This window comes from Acanthochromis polyacanthus, chromosome 13 (genome assembly GCF_021347895.1).
Source record: "Acanthochromis polyacanthus isolate Apoly-LR-REF ecotype Palm Island chromosome 13, KAUST_Apoly_ChrSc, whole genome shotgun sequence".
Taxonomy (NCBI): domain Eukaryota; kingdom Metazoa; phylum Chordata; class Actinopteri; family Pomacentridae; genus Acanthochromis; species Acanthochromis polyacanthus.
In genome coordinates this window covers 23,692,308-23,719,532 of record NC_067125.1, presented here as the reverse complement: position 1 = coordinate 23,719,532, position 27,225 = coordinate 23,692,308, and the positions used below count along the sequence as shown (strand labels likewise).

The 27,225-nt window shown below is 39.8% G+C and overlaps 1 protein-coding gene across 3 annotated transcripts in view; it reads left to right on the top strand.

Moving 5' to 3' along the window:
• sgsm2 (small G protein signaling modulator 2) overlaps positions 1-27,225 on the top strand; it is a 137,378-nt gene that overhangs the window by 67,335 nt on the left and 42,818 nt on the right. For all 3 annotated transcript variants that reach the window (XM_022201022.2, XM_051958147.1, XM_022201023.2), the window contains exon 3: positions 19,221-19,389. In XM_022201022.2, the coding sequence (XP_022056714.1) occupies positions 19,221-19,389 (169 nt within the window). The remainder of the gene's footprint in view (positions 1-19,220; positions 19,390-27,225) is intronic.

The window sequence follows — 27,225 nt, the reverse complement described above, 5'->3', positions numbered from 1 at the left end:
AAAACTGCTTTTTATGGCAGGGCTGCCATTCAGAAACTCCAGACTTAAATTACAGCTCACAGTGTTTGTGGAGGTTGAGTGTATCAGACCACACACTGCAACTTTCTCCTCATGCAGCAGCCGCTCTACCATCCCTTAACTGTTCACTGAGGCCCGCCAGAGTTTTGCTGCACTATTTATGATGATTGACACAAAACTGAATAGCAGCAAGTGGGAGAGATCAAACGTAATGTGTTTTGACTGTTGGATTTTATGAATGAATACCATAATAATAACCTGTTGTGTATTGTATTTTTAGAAACACACATTCTGAGGCATTGAAATTAAATGTCAGGGTTGTGCTAATGGAAATACATTTATTTTGTAGTAACTAGGTTAAAAATATATTTAGCCCCCTATATTTGCTTAAACATATTCAAAAAATGTATTATTACTTAGAGCACTTAAGCCCAGTGTCATCTCCCTGTCTGTCCTCCATCCACCTTACGTGTGCGTTACATGTGCTTTTTTCTTCTCTTTTTATATGTTTGTCTTTATGTAACAAATGACTGGGAATTCAGAAAGACATGGTGCATTGTGCTGTTGGGTTCAGTTTTTGTTTTTGTTTTTTTTCACAATATGACTGCAAACTAGAGTTACTTATGTAACTTTGGTCCTGTGAATATCTTAATGAGTGCAGCCAGCAAAAACACCAGCTGGATTTCCTCCGTCTGTAAGGGTCAGAAACAGTTAAATTAAACTCTGCAAATAACTAAGAGTTGTTAATTTCATTTCTGCTGCCTTGTATTTTCAGGGCATAGAGTACTAAACAATATGACAAATTTATTTTTACAGTTTGTCTGGAGGACAGAGTTGATTCACTCCAATTATTCAGCCTCACATCATGTTCACATTAGCTGATTTAAAATAACTAAAACTCTAGACTGTAAACTGAGACCACAGTCAGCTGGAAGAATAGAAAAATGACAGTACATATAATTTACTACACAACCTATAAAATATGATGCTTTGTTACAAATCAAACTTTCTAAAAGTATATTCAAATCCATTTGAAAAGTCAGCCAATGAGTCTACTGGCAGGAAATTAAGTGTAATTAATTAATTATTATTTTAATTTTCTAATTACTCCGCCAAGGAATGGGGGAGTTTTGTGATGATCAGCGTTGGTTTGTCTGTCCATCTGTCTGTCTGTTAGCAACATTACTCAAAAACAGACCAACAGATTTGGATGAAGTTTTCAGGGAAGGTCAGACTTCTCCATCAGAAAAGATACAAGGAACAACTGATTAAATTGTGGAGGTGTTTCTGAGTCCCATCAATTCCTGCTGCCTGCTGCATATTCAGGTCATGTGATTCAGTATCCGCACATAACGTACACATGCAGAACACAAGCCTGTGCTCAGTACAAAGTAATTTTGTTTGTGGGTACATCTATATTAAATGGACACACTCTATGTTGCCGTGATTTCTGATCATCAATAACTAATAAACAAATGCTGCGTTTCTAAAAAAAAAAAAAAGAAAAAAAAGCTGTATTTCTGACATTGCCATGGGGGAATGAACAGCCTTGGCAGAGTACTACGCTCTCTGAGTGCTTTTCTTGTAAATTAATTTCTATTATTTTCTTATTTTCTATTTTTAAATTGTGACAGTATATGTAAATGTTTATTGGTTGTCTGTTGAATTGGTTCATGTGTCTTTATGCATATGAAAAACTCAGATTTTCTTTGATCTCTGAATGATTACAATTGGGATTCCTCCCTATTTTAAATAATAATGTGAGAAAATAAATGTGACGTTAACCATAACGACAAAAAAATGGCTAAAATTTTGCCCCAATTTAACCAGCTACATGGGTAAAATGCTGCTGTGAAGACGACGTGCAACATTACACTCAGATTAACAGTGAAAAAAGTCTTCATAAAGTATGATGTCAGAACTTTTGCTTAAATCTAATTCTCCTGCCACTGTCAGTAAGTTTAGTTTGTTTTCTGGAAGAAAATGGACCCTTCACCATAACTAGAGCAGTGATGCCTCTGCACACAGCTGCTTCCTTCAACAGCAGTGTAATGTCAAACAGTCCCAAGCATCATCATAAACACAGGATATGACGTGGCAGCAGCTTCAACTGAGTATCAGGCATTCTCAGCAGAAATTTCATATTCAAGTATTGTTGGGTGTTTTTGTTCCACTGCACTCCTCGGTGTTCAGACAGGCAGAGCAGCATCTGTATGACTCCAGTGCTTAATCAGCCCCATCTCTCTCTGACAATCACCATGATTAGTGCTCCACTCCTCACATAATGAGCACATCTGTCTTCTCACAGGGAAAGCATTGATTCTCTCTAATGTGACATGATGCCATTTAATGGAAGGACTGCTTTGAAAAATGCCGACCTGCTGCTACTGTGGTGCCACTGGAAACTATTCATGGTGGATGTCAAGAAGAGAATCTGCTGACACATTACAGAAACATCAGATACACTACTGTTCAAAAGTTTGGGATCATCCAGACAATTCCCTGTTTTCCATGAAAACTCACACTTTTATCCATGTGCTAGCATAACTGCACAAGGGTTTTCTAATCATCAATGAGCCTTTCAACACCATTATCTAACATAATGTAGCATTAGAACACAGGAGTGATGGTTGCTGGAAATGTTCCTCTGTACCCCTATGAAGATATTCCATTAAAAATCAGCCGTTTCCAGCTACAATAGTCATTTACCACATTAACGATGTCTACAATGGATTTATCATCCGTTTAATGTGATCTTCATTGAAAAAAAAAGTTTTTCTTTCAAAAATAATGACATTTCTAAGTGGCCCTAAACTTTTGAACAGTAGTGTGTATATATAGAGAGAGAGCTATGCCACCAGAACGCATGTCTAGGTATTTAGGAACATCCAATCCTTACACAGGAACTAGTTCTTACTCTTTAAGTAATATTTTAGTTTATTTCCATCTGGAATTTTCCCATTCATGTGGCTGTTGTGTCTTTAAAGGCTGTGCTTTATTTGGCCATGCCAATTCCATTGCAGAGATTTTAGAAAACAAGTCTCACAAAACAGTGTATATTTAGTCAAATTGTGCACACTCAATACGGCTTTCTGAAGAACCTGATTTTACAACTTTTAGAGGAATTAGCTGCCGAAACTGGTTAATTTCTAACTGCATTATTGATCTCCTTCCAGAGACACTGGCTCTCTGACCTAATCAACCTGCAGATTTACTCATGCCCGCTGGTATGTTTAAATCATCCGTCCATCCATTATCTATGCACCGCTTAGTCCTCATTAGGGTCATGTTGGCTGCAGTCTATCCCAGCTGACTTAAGCTTGTTTTATGTTGACGCATCCATGAGGTCCATGTGGCTTTGAGTGGACGAATTACATCATTTTAACAGCCATGCCCCCTCATGTGGCCCTTCTCAAACAGAAAACTTCTTTGTTGCGCACCTCCACATTTTTCTAACAATGCAGATGGAGATCTATGGGAAAGCATGGCAGAGAGCTCCTAGTGGCAGCAGTTCAGAAATGCAGGCCTTTATATGATTCATCACAGAGAGATCACCGTGGTAACCAGGTTATGAGCAATTCATGGCGTGAAATTATAACTAACTGCTATTTATAGTCACTGTTATTTATAATGTATATTTGTAAATAGACTGTTTTGCACTATTTCTTAAGATTTTCTTGCACTGAAAAGGAGAAGCTTTCCAATTTCGTTATGCACTGTATAATGACAATAAAGCGTTTTCTATTCTATTCTATTCTAGTCTAAAATGCAGCCATTCGGTAAAGTGCCTCATTGTAAGTGGTGTAAACAATGGCAAACTTCTACTACTCTAGCTTAGTACTGTGGTAGACGTGTGTTTATGATACACTGCAGTTTGTGAGCAGACGGTGCACAGAGTATAAAAGCCATACACGTCCTGTCATGTGGATTCCAAGTGTCTCATTTCCGTTCATCACGGTGCAGAAAGCATAACCCGGCTTTAGAGTGAAGATGGGACACCTGGACAGGTCACCAGTCTATCACAGCACTACATATACAGACAAACAATCACACTCACATTCACACCTACGGACACTTCAGAATCACCAATTAACCTCAGCATGTCTTTGGACTGTGGGAGGAAGCTGGAGAACCTGGAGAAAACCCACGCATGCTCAGAGAGAAAACTCCATGCAGAAAGATCCCAGGAAGACTAAGACATGAACCAGGGATCTTCTAGCTGCAAGGCGACAGTGCTACCCACCAAACTACTGTGCAGCCCCATGCTTAAATCATGTTCAAGTTTTCTTTGACTTACCATGTAGACAACTGAACATTAGGTGAACATTCAGGGGGATGTTGTGGAGATGAAATGTCCTCTCCTTACTGACTGAACCTTCAGTGGTTTTGCTCAGTAAATACAGTCTGCAATAAAACTGAACTGCTGTTATCCTCATCATAGTCCATGAGATAATCCACAGTGGCATTTAGCTGCTGCATTTCCAAAAAGTCAGCATCACACATGTAAACAGACCAATGGATACGGGCAATTAGAGCAGACGACAGCGATGGTTATTGGTTTTGTTTGTTATTTATTTCTGGTTTTATTTTTCAAGAATCTGTTTCCTTGTGCTACTTTTGTTTCCTCTTTTTTTTTTTTGCTTTTTAACTCATTTTTGATTGTCTGCCCTGCCCTCATTGTAGATTTGGTATATTCCATGTATAGTTGGACTGTATTTGAAACTGCCTGCTACTGACAAACATAGCATGCAGTCCCAGACGCTGGAATCGCTTTATTTTACAGTGTGCTATGGCAGGCTTAGTCGGTGTCTGGTTTAGTAGTAGCAGACCTAATGTGTAGCAATGCATGGACTAGTTTTTCAGCATCACTTTGAAACAGTATGCTCCTGATTTGACCATAATAAAATTTTGTTACCATAAGACATGTTAAGTCTGTAGTTGTTAATGTCTAGTGGAGTGTATGATGGAAATGTACAAAAGAGTTACTGACTAAAAAGTAAAAAGGAGCTCATCGGTCAGCAAGGATTTTTCATAAGCGATCTTTCACACAGCAGCAAAGAATTCATTGACCACTAACATGCACCATAATTTACATTTGCAAAGGATAAGATCATAGAAAATAGTACTAACTCTCACCTTGAACAACATAAAAATCTACAGTATGATGTTTTTGTGTTTTCTATTGAAAACCCTGTACACGTTGGACAGAATTTCCTTCATAAATAATAATTTAAAGACACTGTCAGAAAATGACAAAAGAGAATGCACAGACGGAGAGAAGAGGTGTTGGACATCACAAGGTGAACAGAGGAAGTGTGAGAGTAGAGGAAGAGGTGTGAATCATGAGGTGATAATGGTGAAGCATACATACACCCCTGTCAAAAGTTTTAGGACACTGTCTTGTTCAAATAAAGTAGAACCTGTCCTACAACTTTTGACAGGGGGTGTATTTCATCATATGGATGTGATCAGGGCAGGACTCTGATCATACATGTAAAGTTTCAGGCAGATTGGAGCATGTTCAGGGCATTTATACAGCATTTGAAATTTCATGGCGAAGGATCAAAATTCCAGAGACCGCCACGGACACGCCCTTTGACTTTGGAAAAAGATTTTAATAACTTTGGATCATTAAGGCCTCCTGTATGTACTGGCCGAATTTGAGGTGAATTGGAGCTTCCCCAAGGAGGAGTTCGCTCTAGAAAAAAATCAAAAATGGGCAAAATCTGACATGCAACACAAAATAGCTCACTTCCTGTTGGGTTTGGAATGTGGCTGTCACTGACTTTTTTGTTCACCATGATGTGCTGCATATGTGTTCCAAATTTGGTAGATCCACCCCCTGTCAGAAGTTGTAGGACAGGTTCTACTTTATTTGAATGAGAAAGTGTCCAAAACTTTTGACAGGGGGTGTATGTAGAAGAGTGCTTGTGTGTCTGTGTGAGATTAAAGGTCTGAAAACGAGATGGATGTTTGTTTCTCCTGTGGAAACGGATTGTTTGCATGTGTGTGAAAAAGTGTCTGAAAGATTAAAGGGAAATGGACAGAGTTAAAGGGCCAAAGGGTTCATATGTTTAAAAGACAGCGTGAGAATTCATTTTTTGAACTCTATATGTCTTTGTGTCTGACTTGACTGTGATAAATGAGTCCTATTGAGACTGCCGCAGCTTTCAACTTCATAAATCCTGCTTTTATCCCAAGAATCAGCACCGGTATCTGTATACGCCCGCTCTCCGCATGGGTCCTCTATTTTGTGACCTGCTTTACTTTTTTTTATTTGTTTGTGTTCGCATCACCTTTTTTTGCACTCTGACTCACCTCAGTTATAATTACTTTTTGCTAAGCCCTGCCCTAAACCAACCAATCCCCCGTAAATCCACTGTATCATTGAACTTGGGCTCAAGAACCGCGGTCTTAGTCATAGCAGGCTCCGCATCTCTTGCTCTGAGCAGCATTCAGCTCCTACTCCAACAGCCAAGGTTGAAAATCAGCAAAGTGCAGAAAGGCAGGACTAAATCGGTTCTGCTACGAGTGAAGCTCCACACACAGCTGACGCTCTGCAGCACTTCATTTCTCGAGGCAGCCACAAGCAGATGCAGACCAGTCGCCATGCCAACCTTCTTGACCCATTGACCATCTCTGCTCCCTCCCATCATCCCCTCTCCCTTCATTCTGCAGCTCTCCCATCCCACAGGAGAGAGCAGATAAAGGTGTGAGAGGCAAAACCCTCAAGAGACTGAGTCAATTTACACCAAATCTAGCCAAGCTGATTCAGAAGACCCTGATCCTCTTCACAGGTTTACCAGCACTCGCTCCATCCACACCTGTGCAAAGCAGATACTGGAGACTGCTTCCTGTCCCACTCCATCAACACTGTTGATTTCTTTGTTTTGCTCATAAGGCGGATATCAGAGATTTCAAAATATCGTTCCACCAGTGCTATTCTGGTTTACTGTTCACTTCCTCTGACTCGATTCAGGGGAATAAAATGGCACACTGGCTTTCCACCAGAGGCTCCTCAGCTGTCATGCTTGTTGATGAATTGCAACCACTGGCTACTGGAAGCTGTCCTTATTTGAAGCTGCTATTAATAGGAATCTCACAGACATATTTTATGACTCAGGTAGGAATGGTTATTCATTTAAAGCTGCATTGGGTCTTTATGAAAGAAATCACAGACATGGAGCTGCAATAGCAAAGATCAGCCCATCCCCTGTAAATGAATGGTTGTCCTGTTTGTCCAAGCAAATTAATCTAAACCCAGAGGAAGAGGCATTTTGTAAAACATAATACTCATTAAAAAATCTGCCACCGGTGGAGTTCTCAGTCCAGAGAGTTCTGTATTTGGTTCTGTTATTTGCTTTGGTTTGTAGCCATAAGTATGAGTCTTCCCTCTGTGGCAGATGGATTTCATCTTGGTGGATTTCTGGTTTGGAAATGTCTTTCTTTTTTTCTTTCTTTCTTTTTTGGCCATCCTAACTCAGCACCTTTTGATTTTTTTTAAATTAGTTTTATATTTGTAATAAATCATTTTTATTTGCGTGATTCTTACACCTACTATACATTAATCTAGAAACTTAAGTGCACAGTATTCTGTGTTAAGCATCCTTGACGTGGTTTCACTGCAGTACAACTCAGCAAATCACTGGTTTAAAGCTGCATCAATCAGTTTAAAAAGTAGTAATGTGAAAGAGGTGGCTCACTGTGTGTACCCTACTTATCACCCATCTGTCAGAGCTATTTTGTTGTTTGAGTTTCTTTTGATATTCCATCCCACAAATATTGCTGGTGAGGAGTGATGATTGTGTTGTTGTGTCTAAAAACGCTTGTATAAACACCATGCTGTGATCAGGCCACAGTGCAGTGGACCACCCACATGCCACCTCACCACAGTTTTGGTGGTTTGCACCAAATGTTTTCCTTTAGACGCTTCTGGACGTTACATTTGAACTGTGTGTAGACAGTCCACCCTGGCCGATGTATCCCCAATGCACAACCACATGAATATTGAAGAACACAACTAACATGGTCCTGGTGCTCCTGATTTAATATATCTTTTCTGATTTTGGAAACTGCGACTCTTCCGCTGTTAAAACTACAGATTCTTCTCTTGGTGGTAGCCACAGATCTGCATCTTGTCACCAGCGATGATCCTCAGTGCCAAAGCTGGATCATCCCAACTGTTGACAGTCACAGAATTTGATGTTTTCTCTCTACTCCAGTTTGCATTCCAAAAGGAAATTGCAAATGTGTACCTACCAGGGATAGTTCCAGAGGTGTTGCAAACATCCTGCCTGCTGACAGTTGCTGCCAGCAGATGTTCTTGACTGTGATATGTTCCATCCTATTTCATGATCACCCTATGATATTTTTCTTATGATTTGAATGACACCAAAATATTTCTGCTCCCAAGATGCCCAAAACATGAAATAATCAGTTTTAAAGACCCCGCTAGTGAAGTTTTCCACCTTGTTAATATCCACTACCGTTCAAAAGTTTGGGGTCACTCAGACAATTCCATGTTTTCCATGAAAGCTCCCACTTTTATTCATGTGTTAACATAACTGCACAAGGCTTTTCTAACCATCAATGAGGCTTTCAACAGCATTAGTTAACACAATGTAGCATTAGAACACAGGAGTGATGGTTGCTGGAAATGTTCCTCTGTACCCCTATGGAGATATTCCATTAAAAATCAGCTGTTTCCAGCTAGAATAGTTATTTACCACATTAACAATGTGTACACTGGATTTATCATTCATTTAATGCTATCTTCATTGAAAAAACTGCTTTTCTTTCAAAAATAATGACATTTCTAAGTGACCCTGAATGTTTGAACTGTAGTGTTCATACATATGGTGTTATATTATGCTGGAAGATATTTTCACACTCAAAATAAGCAGTTAACCCAACGGCTGAGCGTTTCCACGTTGTAGCTCCAGTCTACTGATGACAATCTCACATACACTTCTTCAATCATCAGGGGTTTCATACAGTATTCTATGTCATTATTCTTTTTCAGAATCAATTTCCTTCCCGGGGTGTGAGTGGAGATAGAGGCAGAGATTTCATAGTTTCACGGTGTCATTGCCATTTTTAAGGCAAGAAGGGATGGACTTTTGGGGTATAATCAATGACCTTGAGTATGAATTTAAGATTTAAGCAAGCTTATGTAAATTTGTTGAACATCAGCCTCTGGAGTGGCAGTTCAACTCAAGAATCATCACTAGGTTATTTGGGCAGTTTTTTTTAGCAATATCTTTGTAAACCTCACAAACATGATTTAACACTGGACACAGCTAAATAAAGCTGAAACAGGTAAACCTCTGGGGTATTGAATTGAACAAAAATATGTTTAGTTGCCCATGAGTGAATCTTCATTTTGTAAAGCAAAGATGGCATTTCCTCTGAGTCATTATTTGGATACTCTGGCTAAGGGATAAGTGGATGGAAAAATAGCTTGAAATTGTTTCAAGTTAAACAACAGCTTAACAACAACAGACTCTGCCTTTCCCTATGTCAGGACTTCAGCCCCTTTCAGACATATTTATTTCAGATCCTTTGACTGGTACAAACACTTTTTTTTGTTTTTTTGCAGCAGAATGATTGCAGAAATTGTTGCATAAAGGCTGCTTTGTCACCTGTTTGCCAGTAGACTTGATTTCCTTGTGAGAATTGGGCAGTGTGAGAAGAAAGTGGGAGGAAAGTGTAAGTGCTTCCCATTCTCTCTGCTAAAAACATTCTCATCTGTGCCATTTTTCTTCTCTATTTTTTGCTCTGCAGTCTCCTCCATCTGTCTCAGGCCTGTGTTGTTTCGTCAGTGTCCCCCACTATCTCTCTTTATCTTTTTCTGTCTGCACTTGTTCAGCAGGGGTAGCATGACTCATCAAGACAAACAGGTATAGACCCCAGAAATAGATAAAAAAAATAGTCCACAATACATTTATATCAGATACTGTGTTGGAATAACTGTTATGATGGATCCGTATTTGAATATATGCTCACCTTAGATGCATTGTCAGGAGGAAATATGACCATCCAAAAAAGAGGTGAAATACATTTTAAGTACTTTCCTTACTCTGTCATTGTTCTTACGTATAGTTTGATATGTTGAACTTTGAAAAGAAATGTCTTTGTAAGAATATCTGGCTGTATCTCAGCAAATGAAAGCTATCCAGTTTTAGCTGCTGGAAGCCTAAATCAAACCGTCTCACAACTCAGAGAGATTTTGCAGAACCAGTGGAGTAACCTTCCAGAAATATTTCCTGCAAGGGTTTTAAAAGATGGCTCTGTGAGTTTTTACCCAGATTATAGATTTCTCTCTATCTGTGCTGTAAACAGTGTGTCCCATGTTCTGACATTAATACGAGCTGTTTTAATGACTTGTTGGTCTTTAGAGCTGGCAAGAAGGCATGAAGTTTTGAGAGCTACAAACTCACCATAACACAATCCACCCCCACTTATTTCTGCGTTTCACACAGTAATAAATGGTTTCATATTTTAGTGCCCACGTTGATATAGAACACAACAAGTGTTCAGTTCTGCTGCATCCACTGTAGACACTCAGACATCGACCATTTGTATCTGTCAGCTGTCAGGGCCTAAAGCTAGCAGCATTATTAAAGCCATTCATCATGGCTCACACATTCATGCAGATATATTATTGTGTAGGCCATCCAAGACGTGATTTGATCAGTTGAGGTGTTACGAGCTGCAGCTGACTGGAAGCTTGATTTATATGTGACACTACAACTGACTGAGTGTGGATGGCTGTAGCCGTGCAGGAAGACAAGGAAACCTTCTGTCTGCTTCACATCCTCAGGATTAATACTGAAACTGTGCAATCGAGGGAGGTGAGACAGACTCGTAAAACCCGAGGTAGAGTTTAGAGTTTGATGGACGGATGCAGACAGGACGGGAGACCAGCGGTGTGGCTTAATTAGCTTTGTCTTCATTAGATCTGCTAATGATCTCAGTGGAGACAGCTCCAGACCCACCTGCTACTACCTCAAAGAAGCTTAGTTTGTTTTCTGTCTGCACAAATGCTTCCGAAGCACAATAATGGAAAACACACAAATAACCACAAAAATACAAATACTCAAGACCATTTGTAATTAGTTCTGTCAGAAGGTGCGTGCAAATATGTTTGCTACATACACAAGTCTAAAAACTACTTCTGATTGGTCTGAGGAAGTGGTCGCAGTGCCACTGACAGATCAGACATGATCACAGGTTTTTAGATGATCAATAGTTGCTGTCCCTCATTAGAAATATGTTGTACGTTACAAGAAAAATGCTGTGAGAATAGTGTAAGATGGAGTTAGAGGTTGTGTTTTTGAGTAACCTACTGATTATAGCAGAGAACATGAGTGTAGAAAACCTGTATAAATATGCTATGTTCATTTAATGTTATCTTTATTGGAAAAAACTGCTTTTCTTTCAAAAATAAGGACATTTCTAAGTGACCTCAAACTTTTGAACAGTGGTGTATATCGATGTTTTCATTGCATTTTACTGCAAATGTAAGCCTGCATTAATTAATATATTTGACATGAACTCTTAAGGTAGAGTCTTGTCTCCCAAAATTAGTTTTTTGTACAACTAGGCAGCATTCCCAGTTAGGTTGTAGGGGAAACATATTTTCTGCTGAGTTACGCTTGCTTGTAACCTTTCATGAATACATTTCTAGTCAACATATCTTTGTTATTTATTTTGCGGCTTTACTGTTGCTCCAGTTCTTCCTTTTTGTTGTCTTTGTTCGAGGGAATATTTTTTTGTATTGTTCTGTTTCCACATCCCACTGTATGCTACCTGCTAATTGCTAAATGGTAGATAACATTCTAGTAGTAATGTAAGGTAATTTAAAGAATGTTTAAAATAACATGCTGACATGTACTGAGTGTATTCAGTCTCTGCTATAGCCTAAGCAAGTGATCTATGCAGTTTGGAGAATTTGTACTTGTGAGCTGGTGAGTCTGCATCACTCTGCAATTACCCACCAAAATTTTAGAAAGCTTTCTGTTTATGTGCCGAGGTGTTGAGTTTCTTAATGTACTTTAAACAGAGGCTGAAATGGAGTGGATCATCTTGAAGTTGAAGCTAATAAGTGTAAAACAGTTACATTTAGTGAAAATAATTTAGAAAAGTGCCAATAGCTGAGTAGTTTCAAATGTAGTTTCAAATAGTAGACTTTGTTTTATGAGCATTTAACACCATTTGTTGCCCTTTCTTCCACTGATTTTAGCTTTATTCAACTTTTCATTTGGTGAATCAGCTGCATATATCACGGAGTCAACAGCAAACATAGAAATTTAAGATTTTTTTTAAACTAGCAGGAAATCATTACAGTGGCTACCCCTCTACCCTGAGCACTTTGTGTGGCATTTCTGTTAGCACCACTGTAGCAAAAGCGGAATCATTTCCATTGTCTTCAGAGCCTGACATTTACCATCCACACAGCATTCTGTTGCCATCTCAGTGGTTGTGAGTCCTTGGAGTGCTTTTGGCAGGTATGAACCACGACAGGATATCAGGATCATGTCTCAAAATCTTCCTTTTCAAGAATCCCTGTTGTTTAACTGTCAGCATTTGACCCTGATCAGAGTCTCTATGCTGCCCACTTCAACAACTGACTGTTTACTGCCAAATGCTATATATCCCAACCCTCAACAGCTGTCACTGTAACGGGGTAGTATTATTCACGTCCCCTGTCAATATTCACATCACCTGGTTTTGATGATGTGGATGATTGGTGTATATTTTCAGTCATTGGCACAGGTAGGAAATACGGAAAAGGCGAACGTGTCAAGCTAGAATGAGTCCATGCTGTGTTGTGTCCATGTTATGGCAGTGCTGGAATGAATCCCTGCTCTTGTGGTCCCAGGTATGTCAAAATTAAAGCATTCACTTCTGCATGTTTCTTCCTCAACCCCAGAATGAAGGCGATTATGCGCATAATAGAAAGGATTTGATGATTCATCAGTGCCACAGAGACCCAAAACATGAATTAGCAGGCTGGTCGTGAGGGGAGGCAGCAGAATGAGAGGAGCAGGGTGCGGCCTCTCCCATGGGAGAGCTGCTTTCCTCGATTTTTGTGTTTCCACAGAAACAACCATGCGTTAATGTTCTCTCCAAGACGATTACCCACTTCCTTCAGCTTCAGCTTTACAGCAGCTAATCCTGGCTATCCTCGTCTAATGAGATAAAGAAAGATTTTCCACCACAAAAGTATTACCAACAACACTTCTCCATAGGTTAACATGCTAATCTGACAGAACGAAGATGCTGCGATTGTACAGTACAGACAGCTTTTTGAACTAAAACCTCAAGCCTGTGAACACTCCTTCTAAGGCTCCAAAAGCAGCAATAAAAGCAGAATATTGCTCCCATAAAGCACTATTTTTTTTCTCAGCATCACAGGGCATTATGTTGTTGTTTGTCATTATATTCCACTGTATTAGTGTCCCCTAGATTCACATCAGACAAAAAGCAAATTGCCACAAAACCTCAATCTTGCTGTGATACTTCAGATGGATATTTTTTTCTAACTAAAATTGATAAAGACATTCACAGTGGTTGCTGTGTGTTTACATAGAAAGCTTTTGCATGAACGTGGTCCTGTCTTTGTTTGTGTTTATCAGTAATACTGTACATTATTAATACCTCTTAAAACGTATCAGCCTTTGAAATCCAGTCTCAAACCATACAGTGAAATAAGTATGAATCAAATTCTCAGCTTGCATTTGCTTGAATAATTGTGTCATAATGTTGCATTCACCATCAGCCTTAAAAACGCTCATTATGGCTGAACATTAATGCAGCAAATACAGACAGAGGGAGACAGACTAATGGATGGGTCACAGCTAGAATAAGACTGTTTACCTCCATTTCGCCCTCATTTTCTGCATTTAAGTCCATCCATTTCTCTGGGCCACTTCTGTGTTTCTGCTACAGCCACAATATGCTAATATTCTGTTTGTACATAATGTTGCATAGTTATTTTTTGTGTGTGTAAAGTACAGAGCTTTAGTTTAAGACTGAAGTTGTGGAAAAGAGGACTTTGCCACTCAGCTTGGTCTGGAGGGGTTGTGCTGTCAGTGTCACCTGTTGCTCTCATGTAGCTTCATATCACCACTCTTCCATCTCAGTGTTTCACTGTTGGAGCTCTGCATTAACCACTCCCTCCAGGAATGCGCGATGTTGCAATCGTGCGAATTCACGCAAAATCAACCAATCTCTGCGAATTTTGCACGGCCTTGCAATTTTGTCCAATCACCGCAACTTTCCCGCAATTTTGGCCCGCCTCCCATGAGTTCCACCAATCAGAGCAGTCCCCAGCGTAAACCTAATGCACGTACGTCACCGAATTCACTTCCTTGTTTATGGTTTGAAGATGCAGACATGTGCGATACTAATGTCTCTTATTTACCAACATAAATTACTGCTGAAGACCGTGATAAACAATTAATTCACTGATGTTGTTCACCAAAGCAGAGCGAAACTGTTTTACACCCGTGCAATACTGTGGTGAAATACAAAAAAGAAAAAAATCATTGATTGATACACTTAAAAAATACGAGACATATTAGAACGGCTGAAATGATCAGACAACAGACCACATAAATCACCACGATGGAAACTGTTGCATCCAGATCCGTTAGAGCACTGAAAGAATAAAGGTAAATTAGATTATTCATTCCACCAAAGAACAGGGCAGAGTTATGTGACGATCAGCATGTGTGAATCCTTCCTCTGTTACCAACATCACTCAAAAACAGACTCAGGGATTTAAATGAAGTTTTCAGGGTCGTTCAGAAATGACACAAGGACCAAGTGATTAGACTTCGGCAGTGATACGGCTTAAAGTTTGGATCCACGGATTTGTTAAGGATTTCCCATTGAGGTAGCGGCACAGCGTCTCATAGCGGCACGGTAACCATGGCAACAAGTGAACACTACCTCAGGGGCCCGCTGACGATCACATGATTGTTATCCTACCACAAATCTACCACTGTGGACGTATTGGAAATGATACAACGAACAACTGATTAAATTGTGGGGGTGTCTCTGAGTCCCATCAATTCCCGTCGCCGGCTACATATTTAGGTCACGCTATTCGGTATGTACACATGCAGAAGGAGGACTGCGCTCTCTCAGTGCTGTTCTTTTTAGTTGATGTGACAAGCCGTGAGCGTGTGTGTGAACACGTGTGTGCCAGGATGTGAAATTAACTTTTTAAGCCTCTGACAGATATGTCCGAATATGATTCATTCAATAGTAAATTAGCATTTCGTGCCGAAAATCTACCAACCACGTCATGTTAAACCAGTATCTGGCTGCTGCTAATTTCCCACCATGGTGTGCCAGCTTTTGTGGAAATGGGTTGGAACGCAAAATAATTAATTTCGGAATAAATATTGTCAATTACAGTGTTGAAACATGTTCTACAAGCTGGAAAAAAATGCAGCTTTTTAGCAGTTGTCACTGTCTCCCGCAATTTCATTACAATAAATAAGCTTAAAACATCGCGACTTTTATCGCAATTTTTTAGAAAAGCTGCCGTGAATTCAGGCATTTTCGGCCGCAACAATCACGAAAAACGCCCGTGAAATCCTGGAAGGACTGATTAACTGTGGTTGTCCTGGCCAGCAGGTTCCACACTAGCTAGTGTAATTATAGGACGACCGCTGCGACTCTGTTAGTGGTTCTGTGGCTCGTTCCATACCTCCTGATTTCTACTACAACTTTTTTGCAATAGATTTTGAGTTGTCTGCCGTATTTCCTGTATCATCTTCCATTTTTAAAAAGGCCCAGAGTATTCAGTTTTCTCGATTCGTCTGGCAGTTCATTTCCACAAGGAGCAACTATACAGACATACAGATAGACACAGCTCACAGTCCAATGGGAAATACTCAGTGTGTCAGATTAGAAATCATCACATTTTTTGGAAATGATACAACTCTAACACATTCGATTTTTAAGTGATATTGCACAAGGGTGTAGTCATTTCTGTTTTACACTGCATTTTCTTCTCTGCAACCATGAAATGTTTATGTATGACTCCTTTATTTGTGTGCTTGCATTTACATACACTATCATTCAAAAGATGGAGTCACCCAGACAATTCCATGTTCTCCATGAAAACTCACACTTTCATTCATGTGCTAACATAACTGTACAAAGGTTTTCTAATCATCAATGAGCCTTTCAACACCATTAGCTAACACAATGTAGCATTAGAACACAGGAGTGATGGTTGCTGGAAAAGTTCCTCTGTACCCCTATGAAGATATTCCATTAAAAATCAGCCATTTACAGCTAGAATAGTCATTTACCACATTAGCAATGTCTACATTGGATCTATCATCCATTTAATGTGATCTTCACTGAAAAAAATGCTTTTCTTTTCAAAAACAAAGACATTTCTAAGTGACTCTAAACTTCTGAGTGGTAGTATAAGTTCTTTTAATTTTGGAGTTAGAAGTTTTTATGAGTGCATTTAGCTGTGGCAAGAACAAAAAAATCCTACAAAACTCCCCCTGCTAATGAACAGACAGCACTTGTAGTGGTTTTGCTTTTTGTGGCACCCGTATGCTCTTGTATTGTACTAGTGCTGCTGTGGTATTCCAATGAAAATTTAGACAGAATACCAAAGTCTGTCTTGTTCTAATGATAATTTGAAGTACTCCCATACTATAGAAGCTCTGGGTCTTTGGGAGCCATTTTTTTAAAAGATGAAGCTTTAGCATAAATTCAATAAAGAAGATTTCTTTTCATCGCTTTTGCCCACCTGGGTGTTTAAGGGAAATTCTGCTGCAATATTCTCTTTGTCACTTCGGGTTTTCCACGCTGTACGAATCACTCCACTCCGTATCTCCTCAGCCTGTTGTTCCTGTGCTTTAAATTCATTGCAATCCCATCATCCTGCACCCCTCCTCATCCCCATCTCCACTTGTGGAACCCCTGCTTTACAGTGCCAAAAATACTTCTTTTTCTTTTTAGAGCAGCTCATGTTTCTGGACTAAACTTTCATTTTCCACCTTCATATAATCTTCCCTTATTGAACTGTAGCACACTGAATACACAAGAACAGTAACTAAAGCTAAAAATGACTGACATCATGAAACAGATACGTAGTGAAATGGAAGAAACACATTTGTTACAATGAACTGAATTCAGACAAAGATTTAAACACCATGTATCAGTTTAAAATATTGCTCTTAACACCTTTTAGCAATAACAAACTGGAACAACTAAATACTCCTTATTCACATATATTAACCAAAAATCCTAATTGTATCCTAATTTGTATGACCTCCTTTGGTCCTGATAGCAGCTACATTCTTGCTGTCAGTGTTTTTATGGACTTTGACAGTCTCTTTTGTTATTGAGCTCCAAATACTTTCTAGCAGTTCCCAGAGACTTGCTTTGGATGAAACTTTAGTGCAATCTGTTCTTGAATTCAGTAAATCCCAGATCTGTTCAACAGGATTCAGTCTGGACTTTGACTTAGTCAGTCCATCAGTTCTAGTACTCCAGATTCTTTTTCTTGGTCCAGTCGTCTCTGCACAGCTTTGAAGTCTCCTTGGGGTCTATGAACCCACGGCCAATCAGGTTCAGTCCAGAAGATGCTCCATGACGAACCAAGATGTTGTGGTAGACCTTCTTGTTCATGATGCCATCCATTTGAACTAACTTGCCCATGCTATTTCCACAAATGGAACCCCATGCCATAATGGAATCTCTTCCGTGTGTCGTTATGGGCGCAGTGCCTCAAGCATCAAAACGTTCTCCAGCTTTTCTGAGGATAAAAACACGATGATGCTGACTTAAGAGTTCAACTTGGACTTATCCGTAGTACTTTCTTCCTGTCATCTACAGTCCAGTGTTTGTGCTCCTTGGTAAATTTTAAGAGTTTTTGGATGCTCGCAGGCCACAATAATGGCTTCTGAGCAGCTATTCTTCCCTTTAAACCTTGTTCCTTCGTTTGTCTGCTTATGGTTATTCTAATCTGGAAGCATTAATCTCTGCCTGAAGATCAGCAGTGGTCTTCCTTCTGTCTCTAGTACTTCAAATCTTGAGGTGTCTGCTGACATCTGTTTCAGTTAACTTTTGTTTTTGGCCTCTTCCTATGCACATTTTGTAAGTATCAGTCTCTGTAATCCAGTCCACGCTATGCTTGACCACACAGTGAGAACACTTTATTATCCCTGTTTGTCTCAAAAACCATCCAGCATCATGAAGTGCTTTAATTCAGACTCTGTCTTTCTAAGTGAGTTCCTACACTTCACCTTTCTGAACAGCAGTGAGGAATATCAAACTGGACTCACATTTTTAAACCCAAATTTAAGCCAGCACACTGGAATTCTGGGAGAAGTCAGAAATTAATCAAGAATAACACACAACCACAATTTGTTTTGTTTAGGAGCGCAAGCAAATAACTGTAAGTTGACATCTCAGGCAACAAATAATTATGTGCTTTACTTTTTTTTTTTTTTTCCACTTTTCAGTTAAACAGTACATTAAAAAATTCATGGTTAACAAAAACAATTATATTTTAGCACAGCTCTTTAATACAAGACATCATTTAATTAAAGAGCTGGTGAATTAACCATTACAGAAACATAAAAAAATATTGTGTTAATCAGCAATGCTGTTAATTTAGGGCAGCGGTGGCAAACACACTCACAATGGGTGGTGCTCTAATAAAATTTTTAAGCACTGTATATACATATGAACTTCATAATAAAGCTGATTTCTTTGTTTTAGAAAGATCATAAATACTCTACAACCCGAAGATAAGCAAAAATAAATAAATAAATCAAGTGTTAGTACATGTGTACAAAGATGACATAAACCCTCTCGTCTTTCCTCCTTAGCCACTCTTTGGCCATGTTCAGTTTTTAACTCTGTTGACAGTAAGGCATTTGTTTTGCAGTGCTATATAGTGTAATGAACATCACAGCCTCTGGAGGAAACTTCTTCTTTTTGGTAAATTAAGGATACCTTCCACCTTTCTTTGCGAATGAGGACAGTGAATGCCACACACTTTTTAGTTTATTTTAACTGGTTAACTTGTCTCTCTGACTTTCAAATATTGCAAGTATTTCTACTCTATCCTCCTCTGTATTCCTTTCCCTTACTCTTCTCTCCAATCTCTATCAATATTAACACGCCTGACTCATGTCCTCCTGTGTCTCCAGCTGCCATTGAGGCCTGCCTGGGTCATCTGTTGAAGAGACGGGCAGCTGGGTTTCTCCGCAGCGACAAGATCGCAGCCCTGTTCACCAAAGTTGGCAAAGTCTACGACACCGCCAGCGAAGTTTGCCGTAAAGTACAAGAGCAGCTCCAGCAGCAGTCTGAACTCACCAGGTTGGTCACACAGGCGTCCTGGTGCTTTGTTTTTACTTTCTCACTGCTATACTGAATTCATACAAAGATGTTTGTGTTGTAACGTTCTAGCTTAATTAGCTCCCCTAACATCAGACTGAAGAAGCCAGTATTTTTCTCCAGGCCTCTTTGATTTGATTCAATTATTAAAAGGCTAACGCTACTGATGCTCTCCTAGGGTCTGACTCAATCCCTGTCTATTGAGGCTAGTCACTTTACAATACAACTGTTTTACTCCTTCCAGCATGTACAAAATAGTAGCATATATTGTCACCTATAATACACTTCTTTGTTCCTGTCTGAAAACCCGGGTACCGTTCTGTGACCCAGCTGCTTAATTCTTCAGGCCAAAATAATGCCTCATGCTGCAAGGCAGTCTGCGTCCAGGCAGTAGGATTCAGCCAGCCCAGCTTGGTACTGGCTTTTGATGTTACTCGGAAGCACGTTGTGTGAACATAAAAGACGATGTAAAGCGCCATACAGTGCAGCTCTGCATGCTGCTGTAGTCACTGTAGGCCCACAATGCAACAGTGGGGACTGCCTACTAAATGCTGTTTCAGACACGGTTTAGATTTCATGCCTAAGTTTTAGTTCATCGGTTTGTGATTGAAACGTTTGCACAGACAGCATACCTGACACCACAGTCAGAATTTAATTTGTGTAAATTGAGTGAATCTGCCATGTTAGAGTAAGAGACACTCTCCTCCATCACAGCCCACTTTGTGATGGAGGATCAGACTCATACTGTAGCTTTAATTATGCAACAAAACCTCAACTAATTAGCATCAGCCACAATTAATGTGAGAGAACTGTGAGAGGCATTTTTTATAAAGGGTGGACACGATAACAGGGACATCTGCAGTTTGTCCTACTGCTGTAAGATTACAGACTTAAGCCACAGCAGACTGAGTGGTCATGTAGGTTGTCAGTCTGCCTTCAGAATAACTCTGTGGATCATGGCAGAATACAAAATGCCAGGATGGTGTTAAACCTAAATGTAACTCTGACATTATTTATATTAAAATCTGTGGATTTCCTACCAAAGAAACTGTGTTGGAAAATACAGTTACTGCATTTCTGTGTTCCCTCGGCTTTTAGTACGAAGATCTAATCTGTCTTCACACTTGCACATTCCCTTTGCTTTCATGCAAAAGATCTTGGGTTCTTTCATGGTTAAAGTTCAGGTGACTTGATTGCGACGCCACAATAAAAGACAAGAAGAAGCAAGTTTGTGCTGAACTAAACAGAGGAAGCAGGACAGTCCTCCAGCTCTGGAGCTCTAACTCACAAGTATAAAGAAGAGAGAGAGAGCACTTACAAATGTCTGAATAAATACAGGACAGACACCTGCTGATTGTGACAGATCAGACTGAGACAGAGATCATACATCTCATTGAGTTGTATGATTTACTGACAGAGTTCCTCCACAAAACTGAAACTGGAAAAGAGCATCCTACATAACCATATCCTGAACAGTAGCAGCAAAGTGTTCCAGTTGAGTGCCATGAAGCATTTGGTAGTACAGAAATGTGAAGATTTATTTTTGTTTTGCCTTACTTTTAAGTTTGATATTTGACTGTCTGATTTGGTGTATTGATTACACTATTAACTGTGTAATAGTCCTTTACGTTATTATTCCATTCTCCTAACCATTCGTTGATTGTAATAAAGCCAGTGCTTTGAGAACTTTGGCAGTTTAAGGCATTCATTGTTTCAAGGATGCTCTGTGTCTGTCTGACAGTAGCTCTCTCCTAGACAAATTTCCCCAGGGAGCAATAAAGTATATGTTAACCTTAGATCACAGTGCAGAATTTAGATGGCTTGTTCATTTGCAGCTCCTCTGCTGCCTCACTGAATTAACAAGCTATTAACTGACTTCAAACCTGTTGTTAGTGTGATCACAACACCGCTAGACACTCCTTTATAGGCAGAAAGCAGTCAGGTCTTTACCCGTGATTTTGTGTGCAAGAAAATGCAAAACAATCTAAGAGTCTTTTATAAACCTTATAAATTTTGAATCTGAACAGATTAAACATACATTTCTTTTCATGTTTTTAGCATTCCAGCTGGCACTTTCCATTAAATATTTAAAGTTATGAAAGCATATAATAAATATCTATAATGTTTTAAAATGGCATCGTCTTCCAACATAAAGCCTAACCACAGACTGGTCTATCACATTTTGTTTATTTGTTTTTGTTGTTTTCATTCATGTAGCATCAGCAGCTGCCTCGGCACCATTTTCTGTTCTAACATATTAGCATGCAGCAGCATTATAGAGTGGTCTACCCCTTCACACATTAGTAACACTGGAGCATTTATTTTGTGCCAGTTTGAATCATTTACACAACAGATTTATTTAGGCATTTGCCATTCCTTGTACAACATGTCAATATCACAATGTTAAACACACAGTTACCGATACACTCCTTCACCAGCTGACACAATCTCTGGTCAGTTGAGCGTTTACTAAAGCTGAGCAGTGTGTGTACACACCGTGATAAGCCTCAGGCCTGTGTCTAGGTGTGTATGTGCATGAGAGGTGTGTATCCTTGCGTATTTCTGTGTGTACATGTGCACACACAGAGCATGATAAACTGCTTTATCTGCAGGCACTTAGGTACTAGCTGAGCTGTTTGCAAGCCCATTAATTGTCCATTAGACTGAGCCACATGGCTACCTCATGTCTGTCCCTGGCTGCAGAGAAAAATGAAGGAGACAAAGCTTTGGGCATCCATCACACACACATAACTGATGTACAAACAGTAGAGCATAGGCAGCGAGACATCATTGCAACAAAGTTGTGTTATGTGATGTAAATCAGCGAAATGTGTGTGAGTACGCTGGGCGCTCAGCTCTCCGTCTTCATATCAGCCACTGTCTCCCGTTCATCTGTCACATCTCATTGGCCTTTATTTCCCCAGACAGACTGCACACAACATTAAAGCCTATTATTGTGTGTAGATCTGGTTCGCACAAGTCACACCCCTCCACCAGAATCCATACATGCATTCAAACACGCTCAGAACACACACACACACACACACACACACCGACAGGCATGTTTCCACCCCCCCCCCCCCCCTCCCTGTCATCCTACCTCAGGGCTCCATCTCTCATTTACCGTGGTTGCCATGGGAACGCGGTTTGCGCCACTGGCTGTGAAAGAACCGGAGAGCATGATGGGAAACAAGAGACAGAGAGAAAGAATCTGAGCAGACATCAACAGTGGAATAGAGAGTTACAGCTGTGAAGTGAATGGTAATTACAGCAGAGCAGGACTGGATGGTGCAGTAGACGCATCTCTGGCTGAATGGAAAGTTCTTTTTCTTTTAATTCTTGTCAAAAAAAACGCCAAATCAAGTTGTTCCACAATAAAATAAATAACGAAATTCAGCACTGTACTTCCTCGAAGTCCCAGAGACTCACACATCAAGTTTAAACTGATTGGACGAACAATTGTTGAGACAACTGAAAACCATAAGAAGGATTGTAGAACTCTGCTGTAGAACTCATGGACAACCAAAGAAGTGTGTGTGTGTGTGTGTGTGCGTGCGTGCGTGCGTGCGTGCGTGCGTGCGTGCGTGCGTGCGTGCGTGCGTGCGTGCGTGCGTGCGTGTGTGTGCGTGCATGCGTGTGCGTGTGCGTCCGGTGCAGGTCTGGTGAAGAGGCTGTACTTCAGCTTGTGTTTTTCAGCAGACACTGCCATGGTTTCTTGTCTCTTCATGATGTATTCCTTTATAACCTTCTATCTCCAACTCGGTTTTTAATCTGCTGCTTACCAAGACACAGCACAGTGATAAATTAGCAGTCCACCACCCTCTTTTCCTCTTTGTGCCTCTCCTTCTCTGTCAGGGTAAAGAGCAAGACTTCCATAACATCAGCCTTCATTTCTTATTCTGCAGTGCAGGCATTAGACCTGCTGTGGCAATAGATTTCACACACTTTAAAGAATAATGCCATTTTAGTACAAGCCTTGCTCTTATCTTTATTGTTTTGTCCCTTAATTAAATGTAATGATGTTGTCAAGTGATTGTGGAAATCTCAGATGTGGTGACAGTGATCAGTTGAACGAGCAAGAAGCCGAAATGGTCATCTGATCAGATCACTTCACCTTCTAATATCATGACATCATCATTATAACTTTATTATTATAGCACAGTTCATACAGCAAGTGCCACTCTAAGTGCTTTACATCATCCATCCAACCATCAACTATACACCGTTTAATCCTCTGTATGGTGACGGGTGGCTGGAGTCTATCCCAGCGGACTCTGAGATGTGGTGAGAACCCACACAGGCACAGGAAGAACGTGGAAACTCCAGAAAAATTCCAGGCCAAGATTCTAACCCAGGACCTTGTAGCTGTGAGGCGACACAGCTAACCCCTTCATCACTGCCACCCACTTTAGATCATGAAAACAGAATAAAATACAAATATAAGAAATAATTGTAATAAAACCAAAGACAACAAAAGTCCATTTTAAAGTACTTAATTTACCTGATACTAGTAAATTACATGAAACAACATAAAAACAACATAAACGCAAATCTAAAGCAGCTCATTCTACTTATTTGAAATCATTTTTCGTGTTTCCTGAGCTCAGCAATTTTTGTTTGTTGTTGACAACTCAGAAATACAAATGCAGTCACTTACTTCCGGGAGAAAGTGTACAAAAATGTCCTCACTCTTCTATATCTCCGGACCTTCCCAGGGATGAAAGACTCTTTGCCTTTGGACATATTTGAACAGTTACTGAACCCTTTGCACCTCACTCATGCTGTCCCTTATGAATCGTAATGTACTTTGAAATATTTCCAGGATTTTAGTGTATAGTACTCAACAGATGAAGTGCGTTTTCTGTATTCAACTCTACATCTGCATGCATAGCTGTTAAAATCTTAGAAAATGTCAACATCTGAACAATCGTCATCAGCCACAAAAATTGGAATTCACATCATGCAAATCCAGAGGCTTATAAACCATCCTGACATGTTTCTTTTCATATCCATTTGTCTGCTCAAAATGCAATCTTGTTTTAATCGTTGTAATCAATTCAGTTAGCTACATGCTGACATTTGTTGACATTTGAAATTTGCACAGACCAATGACAGCGCAGCATGGAGGAGAGACAGCACACCGTGGGATGCTTTCAGAGAGGAGAGTTACACATTTGATCAGACCTTCTACAATTACAAATAGATTGTACTCGTATGTGAACAGATGCTTAGAAGGAACACATCAGAATGAAAAGCATAATGCATTCCTTTTCTGAACGATATCTGCACAGTGATGTAGTGTTCCATTCACCTCTCATAAAACATTAAGTCACAAGTCAGTCCCAAATCAAAATAGTCAGTAGTCAGAGAGTAGCAACATTAGGCGCTGTTGGTGACAAAGACTGCTGTGCTGTGGAGACAATCAGTCTGTTTATCTTCAGACCTTACTTTCATGTTGACAAATAAATTAATTCATTGTAATCAGTCTGCTAAAACCAGCACTTGTCTGGCCCCCTTTTCCACCAAACTGGTTCCAGTTCTAGTTCGGAGCCAGTGCCTGACTTAGCACCAGTTTTTTTTTTTGTTTCCTTCAACTTAGCACCGACTTTAGGCTCCAAAAACTGGTACTTTTCAGGCACCCACTCTTTGCTAGGCTAGAATTAGGGGTTACGGTGACTGACGATTAACGGTGAAAACACAGAGACACCATTTTTAAACAACCGAGCAAGTAGAAGTAGTAGTAGTAGTAATGTTTAGTGTTAGTGTTTTGAAAACTGGAAAATATGGATGTCAAACCCAAGCAGCAGTGTTCTGAGGAATAGGCTCAGTGCTTCCTAGAACTGCGGTCTTAAACCACAGTTTAAGTTGAAATTGTAATTTGAAACAGCGATTCTGTCAGCGGAAAATATTCACTTCATCTGCCTTAGACTTGTTCAATATTGGAAACAACTGAAATTGTGATACATTTTCTGTAATATATATTGTGATATGAAAAAACAGCTAAGTAAACATAGGATGAGTGTAACTGAGACACTGCAAGACACACTCTGTGGCCAAATGCTGCAGTCTGGTGCACTTCTTCAGGGCAACAGCCTTCATCATGTTCACCTCATTGTCCCTTGTTATACAGACTTGATGTCTCTCATGAAGCCCCAGGCAGCCAACGCTTCTCTCATCTCCTTTGTGTGGTTCTCATTTGTATGATCATTCAGGAAAAATGCCTTTTGGAAAACAGCGTCTTTTCAGTTGAACTCCTCATTAATAAAGTGGACGGTCAGACTCATGTAGGACTGCATATTATCCACTGTGGCTGCTCTGTTTCAACTCTGCGTTTTTCATACCGCTCTAAGATGGCAGATTGAGCGAGATATTTCATCCTGCTTGTCAAGCGACAGGATCATGCTCTAAAAATCTTCTTCGGTATGTTAATCATGTCTATCACAAGGTGAGAAGTTATCACATCAGCGATTTCTCCTGCCGTTTTGAACCTTTGTCATGTGGTGTAAGACTGGCAGAAGTACCTGAAACAGTTTTTAGTTTTGGTAGCATTCAGATCTGCCTTTGTACTCATCATTTGTGGTTGTGATTTAAATGTTGCCATGTGTAGCAGTAACTATTGCAAGACAATGTGGCAAAGTACCTATGTTTTGTTAAGAAATATTTCTATATAACTGATCTGTGCATTCATTCGGCAAAGCAGTAAATTATGTTCTATCAGTCTTCTCTTTTAAGTTAGTCAATTTTCTTTTTGTATCAAGAGCCAAAAATGTTTGAAATGTGATATATTTTAGTTAATTTCACTTACTTCTAATCTATTCTATATACAGCAAGCAAGCACAGAGTCTTTCTCAAAGGTCTTCAGTCATAACTGGCTGATATCTCCACATTTGAAGTGATCCCTTATATTTACATTCACCATTTCTAGGTAAAAGTCATTGGGCCTCATGCTGGTATGACCAGCACAACATATTTTTTTTAAGTGGAACATTTAAGCAACTTATCCCCTTTATGTTTTTGGTTGTTTTTTTATATATATTTTCACCTAAAAAACATTTCCAAATTTAGTGTGACAGCTCCAAACTGTAAGACAAAAAGGAACAACTTTGAGGTTTATGGATAACAGAGACAGGAATTGTGAAGTATAATAAAGTCCCCTCATCTATATCAGCAGGCCACAGTCAGCACGTTAACATGAGACCTTTAATTCCTCTTCAGTTCGGAATTAAAATTAATTCCGCTTTAAAATCTCCTTGTAAACATCCATCCATCCATTCTCTATAAAACGCTTTATCCTCACTAGGGTCACGGGGGGTGCTGGAGCCTATCCCAGCTGACTCGGGCGAAGGCAGGGGACACCCTGGACAGGTTGCCAGTCTGTCACAGGGCTACATATACAGACAAACAATCACACTCACATTCACACCTACCGACAATTTAGAGTTATCAATTAACCTCAGCATATTTTTGGACTGTGGGAGGAAGCCGGAGTGCCCGGAGAAAACCCACGCATGCACAGAGAGAACATGCAAACTCCATGCAGAAAGATCCCAGGCCCAGACTGGGATTTGAACCGGGGATCTTCTTGCTGCAAGGCGAAAGAGCTAACCACTACGTCACTGTGCAGCCCTCCTTGTAAACACTTAATTCCAAATTAAAAAGTTAATTCTGAATAAACTACCTGGTTTATTCCGATGTTCATTCCGAATAAACTAATTTCTGTGTACGTTCTATTCATATACAGTTAATTCCGCTTTAGTTAATTCCAGTCATTCTGCACATGCTTGGCTCCACACGTAGCGATGACGTAGCGACGTACAC